Source organism: Oryza glaberrima, chromosome 3, assembly GCF_000147395.1.
Source record: "Oryza glaberrima chromosome 3, OglaRS2, whole genome shotgun sequence".
Classification (NCBI taxonomy): domain Eukaryota; kingdom Viridiplantae; phylum Streptophyta; class Magnoliopsida; order Poales; family Poaceae; genus Oryza; species Oryza glaberrima.
This window is the reverse complement of record NC_068328.1, coordinates 23,388,988-23,401,052: the sequence shown is the minus strand read 5'-3', so window position 1 is coordinate 23,401,052 and position 12,065 is coordinate 23,388,988. Positions and strand designations below refer to the sequence as shown.

The 12,065-nt window shown below is 41.7% G+C and overlaps 1 protein-coding gene across 1 annotated transcript; it reads right to left on the bottom strand.

Annotated features, from left to right (window-relative positions):
- Positions 1–980: 980 nt before the first annotated feature.
- Positions 981–3,263, bottom strand: LOC127766993 (B3 domain-containing protein Os03g0622100). The gene is made up of 4 exons (XM_052292188.1): positions 3,020–3,263; positions 2,386–2,827; positions 1,726–1,961; positions 981–1,642 (listed from the first exon to the last, which is right to left on the bottom strand). Exons 1-4 carry the CDS (start codon positions 3,149–3,151, stop codon positions 1,322–1,324), a joined length of 1,131 nt encoding a protein of 376 aa, XP_052148148.1. The 5' UTR covers positions 3,152–3,263; the 3' UTR covers positions 981–1,321.
- Positions 3,264–12,065: the final 8,802 nt, after the last annotated feature.

Sequence of the window (12,065 nt, the reverse complement as noted above, 5' to 3'; positions counted from 1 at the left end):
ACCATCCCTCCTTGATGTTGTGCACCCTAGAAATTATATTGCCGATCCTAAAAATCGACAGCCATCACACCCAGTGACCGCCTTCATCATTCCTTCCAACCTCGCAACCGTCATTAGGCTCCACCTCTTGTCATGGTAGCAAAGTATGAGGGAAGAGGATGAGCTGCCCCTGGGGTGCTTACTCCCATCCCCTCAGTAGCCTCCGGCACCACTATCCTCAGCCTCGTCAATCGTAGCATCTTCTGCCGATCTAGCCTGCCGGCCACACCAACGTGTCCATCACCAGCCGCACCCCAATTTTATCGAGGTTAGCCACCCTACGTAGCATGACCTCGCCTCCTCGAAGGTTGCCCTGCTGTTCTGCTTCTCCATCCTCCTCCACTTTAGCCAGTGGCCTCTAGATCCGGCCAAGGGAGCACTGGATCACTATCCTTCTCTCCGTTCGGTGTTCAGGAAGGCGAACGAAACAGTTGCCCCACCACGGGCATCCTGGCTTGTTGCCATGATTCCTGGGCAACTCGCACCGGCAACAGTAAGGCGGGGAAGGAGGTAGGGGAGAGGCGGTGGTGGATAGAGCTGGGTCGCCTCCTGTGTAGGGCTCCCAAAAAAAACTTGAGGCTCGTGAGCTACTTGAGCTCGGCTCGTTGACAACCCTACTCCGTAATAGTGTACTAGTCTAGTTGGCTTTGGTATAGACCTACAAATTAATTAACTTGTAAACAAGGGCCTCATCTTTTCGCTTATGCTTATGCTTATTAGCCAAAATTTAAATTTTCAATCTTAAATTTGGAGCTGATTTTGAGGGTTTTTTTTATCGAAGTTTATTTTTCAGCATTTGCTTTTAGATCGCTCAGAACATGTATATAAAAGTTTTATTCACAAATTAATATTTATTTGCAAATATACCGTTTGACTTATTCCGCGAATAAGAAAAACGATGGGTCCGTACTAGGCTAACCATGAATCTTGTGTTTTGCACCTTAAACTGGTTTGGTATGAAGAAAGATACGGAGAACAACTTCCATACTAATGTTCCCCGAGACCACTGACCACATAATCAGACCAGAGGTCCACATTAATCAGACCAGAAAGCCTGATCATCACCAGGTACGTACGTGCATACTTCCTTCATCCTAAAATTATTGTAACGTAGCACCGAATTTAACACAACTTGGTACTACGAATTAGACACAGCCTGACCAGATATTACAGATGCACTAGTTGTCACCAGGACCAGCAGCAAGCAAGAGCTAGCGAGCAGAGAGGCGACCAGGTTGGGCTCAGATCAGTTCACCAGTTTGAGCTGCACATGGATGGTTGGTCAGCGAATCAGCACGAAGCGGCCGCGCACCCGCCGGAGGACGTGCACGGCCATCGTCGGCCTCGGCCGGCGGCGCAGGCGGTCGCCGGCGCCGGCGCCGTCCACCAACCTGAGCTCGAAAAGGCAGACGTCGTGGGCGAGGAGGCCATTGTCACGGGCGAACCGACGCCACCCGGTGCCGTGGAAGCCGCGGCTGCTCTCCCGGCGCACGAACCGGACGTGCCACTGATCCCCTCTTCCTCCTCCTCCTCCCCTCTCCATCACCACCTCCCTCGCCATGGCCGGCCCCAGGTACCTGCCGGCGAACTCCGGCGACACGCCCTGACCAAAAGAAATGCACCATTATATTTCAGCCATGAAATTAATCTCACTGAAAAATGTGACGAGAAATGCCTCACACTTACTACTGTGCTGTAGCGGCTGGAGAGGAGGTGGCTGGCGTGGATGACCTTCACCAACACCGGGTTGCCAGGCTCCACCGGCACGGGGACGCGCGAGATCTCCTCCTTGTCTCCCTTGCTCAGGTTGTACTCGGTCACTCGCCCGCCGTGCCTGCAGAAGTAGTACCTGTCCTCTCCATCTTTGTCTTCGTCTTCGTCTTCATCGTCCCCTTCCTTCTTCTCTTCGCGATGATCTTGCTCTGCAAGCACGTTTATGCATGTATGTACCAATATTAGTTGTTACAACAATAATGCCCATGGCCGCATACATGTCAATGATGCAGAGTCTGGATTGATTTCTACCCTATCCGTTCATATTATAAGACGCTTTGATCATATCAAGTTTTTAGAAAAAATATATTTAATAAAACTAATTTGGTGATGAAGATGTTGCTAAACTTTCTAATAAATTTAGCTGAACTTCAACAAGTAAGTTTGATCTGGAAAAAAAAAATCAAAGCGTCGTACAATATAAAACAGACAGAGCATTATCCAAGAAAATAAATTTATTAGAGTGCTGTGCGACATACCCATTTCATTTCGATGATGCAGGGGCTGTATATATTGATTTCAATTATCAAAGAAAAAAATAAATTACAGTGTTGTGTTGTGTGACATACATACCTATCTCATCACTGAATAATCCGCGCTTACATGCACTGGGGATGCTCCTGCACCTGCTGCTGTTCTTGTGGGGTGTCATCTCCAGCTGGTGTTGGTGATGGCCATTCTTGTCACCATCTCTGCCTCCTCCTTCAGCTCCTGCAGACTTCTCTTCTCTCCCAAATCCACGGTTCTCGACGAAATGCGGCGACGCCTTCTCGCAGCCGGACGGATCAAAGATGAGCACATCGAAGGAGGAGACGCCACTGTACCTGAAGAGCAGGCAGTCATTTTCCTGGACGCCATTAGCATCCACGAACTCTTTCCAGCCTGACCGAAGAACTAGTTCACCGGTGTCACTGTTGGCTACTCCAATGCTCCATGTTTTGCCGCTAGGTGACTTCAGATTCACGACCTCTGAAATGTGCCCGTTGAAATTGTTGGCAAATCTACTAGGCACGATCTGCAGAAATGACAGGTCAGTCAATCTATTCAGTGATATCAATATATAGACCAGGGGAATACATGAAAAAGAAATCTTATGGAGTGAGATTTATTTGCACTTAGGCGCCTTTTATTGTGTACAGAAAAAAAATGAGAAAGAACATGAGAAAAGAACATATAAATGGAAGCCTGAGATGATTGATTTTCTCACCATGCTCTCGGTGAAGTCCCCAACCATATACGTCAAGAAGTGCTTACAGTCATCGGCCATATGGCTCCAGTAGCAGTGTTCTTGCCACTCCTTGCAAACACTGCAGTTCTTGCCTATTTTCAGCATGCCCATTTGGATATCAGGAATCAGGATGGGTAGGAAGGAATCAGGAGGAGAAAAGTGGAAAGGTGATGGGCAGAGGTACTCCGGGGACTTCAGATTCTATAGCGGTAGTTCCAATGTGAACATGTGAATCATTGGACACAAGACAAGAGTATGCCAAAATGCCAAATCCAATTGCTACTGACCAATAGTTGCACGCTAAGTTTAATATCTCCAATTTTATCCATATTAACTAATCATATTCATCAAAAGTTAACATGCCTACTATCTCCATCCTAAAAATAAAATATAAGATATTTTGTTTATGTATCCTTGCATTTCTCTTATATTTTAGTACGAAAATAGTAACCGTAACACATTAGCTCTACAGCACTAATCCTGATACCGTTCAAAACATTTTATCGGCATTGCTAATGGTTGTTGACAGAAAATTAGAGTCAAAATCTTACAAATTTGTAACCTTAGGATTCGCATCGTGTTTCATGCTCCGGCCACCCAGCTCTTTCTCATCCAGCTCTGATGATTGGCGGCGGCCCAATGAGTTAGGGTTTAGGTTCTTGGATTCGGGGGAGAGGAAAGAGAGCGGAAATCGTTGGGCTTAAAGGGATGGCCGTGGGGAGGAGGCGACCCGATGGTAAGTGGACAACGAGGCATCACCGTTGGGATGGAGGAGGGCGGTGGGTTGGCGTTGACGGTAGGGGCAAATTGGAGCTTCCGCTGACTTGGGGAAGAGAAGAGGGAGGGGGGAGGGTGCTATATATTGACCCCTTCCAGCCAGCCGACGATGCCAGGTGATGGTGCATGGGGCAGCTACAGAGGCATTGGCGGTGACGCTAGGGATGATGAGAGGAGAGAGAAATGGTTAGGGTTAGAGGTACAGTGTATGAATCTTAAAGCAATCCAACGGTCTAAAATTTGTTAGTTTTTGTGAGATGTTTTTAAGTCAAATGCCATATTGACATTCTCTTATTTATTTATTTATACTCTATTGCTACTATTGTTTTTCCCCTCTCTTGGCACTCACGTGCATGTACAGGCGCATCAGGGCACCTCATATCTCTCTCTACTCATCGGCTAGCATTTTTAGAGTTACTCCAGCACTTGGCACTTGAGGCCTTATTGCATTTGATCTAGTACTCGCTTTGATAAATGATTTGTTTTACTATCCGTGTAGTTAATCTTAACTATGATTTTTTATTAGGAATATATGACATGAAAAATTAAATCACCAAATTACAAAAATTATATAAAATAACGAGTGAATTGCACTTTATGCCACATTTTATTTCCTAAGTTGCATACTGGATCAGATATTAGAAGAACTTTTCACTTTGGGCCAGGCTTATTAACCAAGGTTTGCACTTTGTACTAGTTGTCCCACATGCCAGCAGAGGAGTAGCACTATAGCTCCACCAGTCCACCTCCGTGGTTGTGATTACTCCTTACACTTGCGTCGTGAAGTCGAAGCGAGGGTGTTTTGTGGAGGTGGCCACGAGCTATATGTGCTCACCGGAATAGGAAGAAGCTCGAGCTGTGCCTTCTGCTCATATTGCTGTGGACAAGAGCTAGGCTCAAGGACCCTATTCTCATGGACTAGCGTCTCACCATCTCCTACCAATTCTCAAATTCAAAGCGTGAAAGAGGCAGATCCTTTATTGATTGATGATTGAATTTGACTATTGCATCTTGCTGGCTCAAGTAATCACATGTTGTTGCATGTCATTGCTAATGAGCTCGCGAGGTTTTTCCTAGAGGCCAGAGAAGATAAAAAGGGGAGAGGAAGATTAGCCCAAATTGAAACCATATGCAAACTTAGCTAGTTCAAAGTGAAAATGTCACCTTACCCCTAGCCCAAGGTGCAACACAGGTAAAAAAATAAGTGGTTTAGTGTGCAATTAAGTGGTAAAAGTTATGCTTTTATCAATCTTGAAAAGTCTAAAATGGAAACTATATATGACCAAAAAGAGTGATAATTCATTCTTCTCTAGCCACGTCATCAATTATTTTAAATCTTAAAAAATATCTCTTCTCTTGTAAAGTTGTAATATCTTTATTATTTATAGCCTTTGATGATTGATCTCAAGTGTAAATTTTTCTTTTCAATCATAAAGCCCTCACTTTGAAATCATGAAGCCAAATCATCTCAACTAATAATACCATATAGATATTGATCTAAGTTAGAATAACAAAAAGCACATAGAGTTAAAGCATCAAGCTGCAAGGTTTCTATCTTGTTACTAACAGGTGTAAGACAATATATCCAATGGATTCTCGTTTAAGGCCTTCTAGATTATGGGAATATGCATTATCTTTATAGAAATCAAACCAAAATGCCTTTAAACTTTGTAGGCTTGCAAGGATGCCTAAAGTGAATAATTAATCTCGCTTATGACCTTATACGTACTATGCATATTGAAACAATTAATCATTTTGTTTCTTATAACTATCTATGTACGCTTTGTGAGATGCTAAATAAGAAAAAATAATTTTAGATACATGAAAACCAATAAGCAAAAATAATTATTCACAAGAATAAAAGTTATTTACGATATCAATTAATCGCTATATATGATTGTCTAAAAAAGTTATACTATCTCCGATTTTTAAATAGATGGCATTATTAACTTTTTGCATACTTTTAACTCTTATTAATAAATTTTATGATAATTATTTATTTTTTTACTTGATTTATGACTTTAAAAAGTACTATTTTTAAGCCTAACTTATTTTTTATATTTATAAAAAATTAAATAAGATAAACATTCAAACATATATAAAAATGAACGGTGTTATATGTTAAAGGAGATAGTACTATTTAAATAAACAAGTTGTGTTAACATGCCGTAGTCAGGGAATAATCGTGACTATGTTCCAGCTAAACGCGCGGTTTCGTCCACGATCAATTGTAAAAGAGGGAGACAAAGCTATCATTGACGCATGAAAAATATACTCACTCCGTTTCAAAATGTTTGACACCGTTAACTTTTTAATACGTGTTTGTCCATTCATCTTATTTAAAAAATTTAAGTAATTATTTATTCTTTTCATATCATTTGATTTATTGTTAAATATACTTTCATGTACCCATATAGTTTTACATATTTCACAAATTATTTTAAATAAAATAAATGGTCAAACATATGCTAAAAAGTTAACGGTGTCAAATATTTTAAAACGGAGGGAGTACATATTTTGCATACTATTTTTTGCCTGTGTATAACACTTAGCAGAAGCAATATTGACATTGTGGACATCCTACTCTGTTTTTCATGCCCCAAAACCTCGCATTGGAACTGCCAAAAGCAGATGTGACATGGTATCCAAGGAATACAGGGAATACTATATCCAAGATTACATGTCTCTAATTTTGGTCCGTGCTAGCGTGCTGCCGGCTTAAATTTCAATTGCACATTATTACTTTTAACATGATAAGCAATTGTGTTGGCTACAGGGATGAAAACGAAGCGGATTCAGATAGATAGTAGTCATATAATATTTTTAAGCGGATTCGGAGCGGTTGCGGATAGTGTGCGGATGCGGATGCGGAGCGGATTGTTTCGGACGTCGGGAATGGTGCGGAGTCGGTGCGGAATCGGTTTGGAAACAGATTAAATTTATCGGATGTTACGTGTATATGTAATCAATACAACATCGAGTTAGCAATGCAATGAACAATAATACAATAATCAATAAATGACCCATCGTAATAATAATATGCTTGAGTACTAAACAACATGAATACATGATGTCCATAATATAAAAATACAACTAAGCAAGCATAGTGTAACATGAGATAGCGAAAGTCTCGGACTAAGAAATCTAGGTTAATTGATGAATTAGATCATTAAATGGACCAACTTATGTTATATGCAATAGATAGAGTGGTTATATGTGTACTTCGGATTATCCGGTAAACAGTTTATCGGATAATCCGATAGAAAAGTCAGATAAACCGCATCCGCCGGATTTTAGAAATACCATATCTGCATCCGCATCCATATCATACCATCCGTATCCGTATCCATATCCGTCGGATTTCTAAAAGATCATACCATATCCTCGTTTCGGACAGACTCGGAGCGGATCGGATCGGATCGGATATTATCCGATCCGTTTTCACTCCTAGTTGGCTAGAAAGAAATAGTAGGAGGGTTTCTAAACAATTGGAGCAATCTAATATTTGTACGGCGATGCAGGTGTTGCAAGGCATATATTTCACAGCGTGAGTTTGTGCTGCTAGAATAGTACCGAAACACCCTTCATACATGTTAGTCGACTATCTCCAAAGTGCAGGGGCGGATTCACAATGGGGGCGGAGGGGTTTTGAGACCCCACTATCGTCCTCGGGACGGTGGAGACCCTCCTAAGCTCCCACTAAAATTTTTTCTATAGATTCATAGGATATGGAGACTGTAGGTTCGGTTTATATTGATGTAGTTTATTCAGCCTTCACTACTATTTTTTCTAGATCCGCCCCTGCCAAAGTGTAAGATATTATAAGTTTATTTTAAACCCACCATTCATACATGTTAGTCGCGAGCAAGCATGATTTGTCTCGGTTTTGGCTTGGTGTGGGCTCACCTCTGACGCATTCTTCATGCATCTTGCTTTGGACTCGAGAAACCAAACTGGGGCACGCTCTTAGCTGAGTTGTCACACTGGTAGAGAGGTAGTTTTTACTCCCAGTTCGTAAGCCCGCTTTAGTCCCGGTTTTCCAACCGGGACTACGAATCCGGGACTAAAGATCGCTATCTTTAGTCCCGAGTGAAATAACCGGGAGTAAAAATCTATCTTTAGTTCCGGTTAATGTTACAAGCAAACACCAACCGGGACTAAAGATAGAGCCAGGCTGATCCCCGGATGCTCCTTTGTTATATTCTTTTCTTCATTGTTTTTAATATATTGATTTCACTCCATCCCCATCCCCAAAATCCCAAATCAATTATCACCTCCAAATCCTTAGATCGATCATCTCCAAATACATCACAAAATCTTAAAAAAAAATTACATCACAACTTCTACAAAATTCATCACAAATACATCACATATTCATATCACACACAAATCAAATACATCTCAGATCCGGATCACAAATTCTAAAAAAAAAAAACAAGCCGCCATCTTCTGCCTGCCGCCCAGCCGCCGCCTTCCGCCAGCCAGCGCCGCGTGCCGGCCGCCACGCAAGGCCGGTGCCGCGCCTGCAGATCGGGGATGAGTGGGGGAGGGGGAGGAGGAGCCTCGCGCGGCACCGCCGCCTGCAGATCGGGGAGGAGGAGGGAGGGGGAGGAGAAGGAGAGGAGGGGGAGGAGGAGAGGATCATCCGCGTGTAAGATAGCGAGGAGAAGAGGATATCGGAGGAGAGGAGAAGGGGAGGAGAAGAAGAGATAGAACCGGGAGGGAGGAGGGGAGGAAGAGATATGTATCTCGATCCCGCACGCCTCGATCTCTCCGCGCATGCCGATCTTTTTTCCCGGTTGGTAACTCGGGACTAAAGATCAAAAAGTAGCTCTAACCTTTTCAACCGGGATTAAAGATAATCTTTAGTCTTCATTTTTATTGCAACCGGGACTATTGTGTAATTTGGTCGACCGACCAAAGATGGTTTCTCCACCAGTGTCACTACCACACCAACCTGGTGAGATGAGGAAATGTGCCACATCAGTACACTGTGAAGGCCCTAATGAAGCTTAAACTGTAACTTTCTAGCTCGTTTCTGTTCCCCTTGCTTAATATATCCGACAGAGCTCCTCCCATCTTTTCTAAAAAAACATGGTAAGCAATGCCACTGGAATGAAAAGTCTTCAGAAAATGACACTCTACCATGATGAGCTTCGTAACTCGCTCACTTAAAGTTTCTCTTACGGGTTAGTTCAATCCCTGACATTATAATTTATCCAAACAAATTCTTAAAATCTATCATTTATCTTAACATAGTTTTTTCACCCACTAAAAACGCCAAGTGGGTGCGTCATGTCATCCTCGTATACAAGGAAAACATTCAAATGATCATTCTACCCTTGTGTATGTCATATAATAGAAAAAGAAAGAAAAACAAATACTAACAACCTAGAACTCATGATAGAAACCATGTTTTTTAAGGGAAAGATAGAAACAATGTTGGCTGGCCTGTCATCTTTTTTTTCTTTTTATTTATTATGGGGTATATGTAAAAGAGTAGAATGATCATTTAATCTATCTATCTATATTTTAAAAGCTGGCTGGAGACCCAGTATAAGAGAGAAGAAAAACAAAAAGGGATAATTGCATCCATGCCCCCACTTTCGAAGCCAATTGCTCTTTTACCCCCACTTTTTAGGGTTTGCAGTTTTACCCTCACCTTTTGAATATGAACCAGCCGTGTGCCCTCACCTCTAACCGCGGGTTTTAACGGTGTTAGTTGTAGAGAAAATGACAATTATACCCTTGGTGGTTATTGCATTCCCCCCCCCCCCCCACATTTTTTTTAGCTTTGTTTGATTTTGCCCCTATTTGTGATTTCAGGTTGTGTGATGGTTATAAATAATTCAAGGGATCCCATAATTCAAATATGAGCATCTCTTGTGATGTTTTTTACTTTAACAAAACAAAATCACAAATACTAGGCAGTTACAAAATTTGACCAAAATTTAAATAAAATTTGGACAGCATTTGGACATAATTTTGGCACAACTAGCACAAGCCACATACTCCCTCCATTTCAAAATATTTGACACCGTTGACTTTTTAGCACATGTTTAACCGTTCGTCTTATTCAAAAATATTTGTGAAATATGTAAAACTATATGTACATGAAAGTATATTTAACAATGAATCAAATGATATGAAAAGAATAAATAATTACTTAAATTTTTTTAATAAGACGAATGGTCAAACATATACTTAAAAAGTCAACAGTGTCAAACATTTTGAAACGGAGGCAGTATATAGCAAGCATTACGAAGTGTCTCATACAGATAAGCCACGGTACATATAAGTCATCGACGATAAACATTACTTAGTGTCCACAGACATAATTACACACATCACATGTCGGCGTGGAACAGCCGTTGCCGCCGGCTGGCTGCCTCCTGGATAGGCCTGACAGATATTCGGCGGAAGAAAAATATACTTGTGATTAATAGAGGTGTTAATGAAGCACTAGGAATGATGTTAATGTGCAGCGCAGCGGCAGAGGGGATGGCAAATTTGTTGAGGCTGACCTACAGTCTCCCTGCTGCAGCGGTGTTGGCGAAGATGAGGCGCTGGACCTCCCTGCTTCCGCTGGAGTAGATGTAGGCCTTGGCACGCCACCGCCGCAGCGCCTTGAGGTACTAATACGCGGCCGCCCGCCTGCCCTCGACGCGGCCGACGCGTGCCGCCCCCACGCCCTTGGCCGCCGCCGCCGCCTAGCGCCCGCACGCCCGCGGCCGCTGCCTCCACGCTGCGCGCGCGCCCTCGCCGCCGCTGCCCCGCACGCACCGTTTCGCCCACACCTGACCAAACCGACGCACGGGAGTGGCCGGGTGGGAGGCATATCTATCCATTCCCTCAGGGGTACAAAGGTAATTTCATAATTCGTAAACTTTTTTTTAATTTTCTTTTCTATTTCTTTACCACAAAACGTGGGACCCACCAAATGGCTGTCACAAGTGAGGGTAGACGGTTCGTTTAGATTAAAAAGTGGGGGTAAAACTGAAAACCCTAAAAACAGAGGTAAAAGAGTAATTGGCTTCAAAAGTGAGGGGCATGGATGCAATTTTCCCAAACAAAAAAAACATAAGCTAGCGCGCGAGCAGATGGGCCAAGTATCCAGCTGGGTCCCGCACAAATAGGCATAGGCCTTTCGTCGTGGTACGTGCACACGTCTTCCCGTTGCCTACTTGTGTCTATTGACCTGATATGCACCGATGGCAAGCAAACCAGGTTGGGTTGGGTCAGCTTGGCTGAGCCCAACGACAAACCATCTCTCTCTCTTTAGATAAAAAATAATCCAATTTTGAAAGTTAAAATTGTTCATATCTAATTATTTATACAAGTTCATTTCAAAATAAAATATCACATATTAAAAGATAATTTTCTTAATAAAATACTGTCATTTAATTTGAAGGTTTTCAGAATAATATGATTTGCTACACACTAAGCCAGAGTTTAATACTCATTACAAAGTTTTTATCATAGTCTATACTCTAGATAACACCTGAACAATATGCATGGGCTATAAACTAAGCGTGATAACACCTGAACAATAGTACTCCATCCTTCCAAAAATCTAAGACATATTTTATCCTTTAGTTTTTCCAAAAATCTAAGTCCTATTTGTAGTCACTATGTGCTAAATTAAATTGTTAATCAAAAACCAAGAAGTTATTCTAATACTTATTCGTTGCATGTTCATTGGTTTTGCCACATGGTGAGTAAGTTAATTGCTTCTTGGTATTAATATAAAAAGAAATATGTGTCAGATTTTTGAAAGGAGGGAGTAAATTTTAAGTACTTATTTGAACAAGTTAGAATAAATTGAAATGTCGATGATTGAAATGATCCTGAGCGAAAGTTCAAGTACCATGTTATTCACAAAGTACTCTGGACAACGTTCTCCATTTGAAGTTAATTGTGTGTTTTTTTCCCAAAGAAATTGATAGAATGCCATTGATTTTCAACACAGTCTATGGCTTTGTCAGAGTATATATTAAATGACAGACCAAAACAAAACTAATACTCCATCTATAAATATAAACATATGTAATTTTTTTAAAAAATATTAAGAATCAAAGAAAAGGACATTAATGCCCCTTAATAAAGGATGATTAGGGTAAGATAGGAAGAAAATTAAAAAAAAAGAGTGGTTGTATGTGATAAATATAGTACTCTACAAATTCCTGGACAAATGGTTATATCATGTAAAGTGGCGGATCCACTGTTGGGGCTTGTTGGTGCGCAAGCC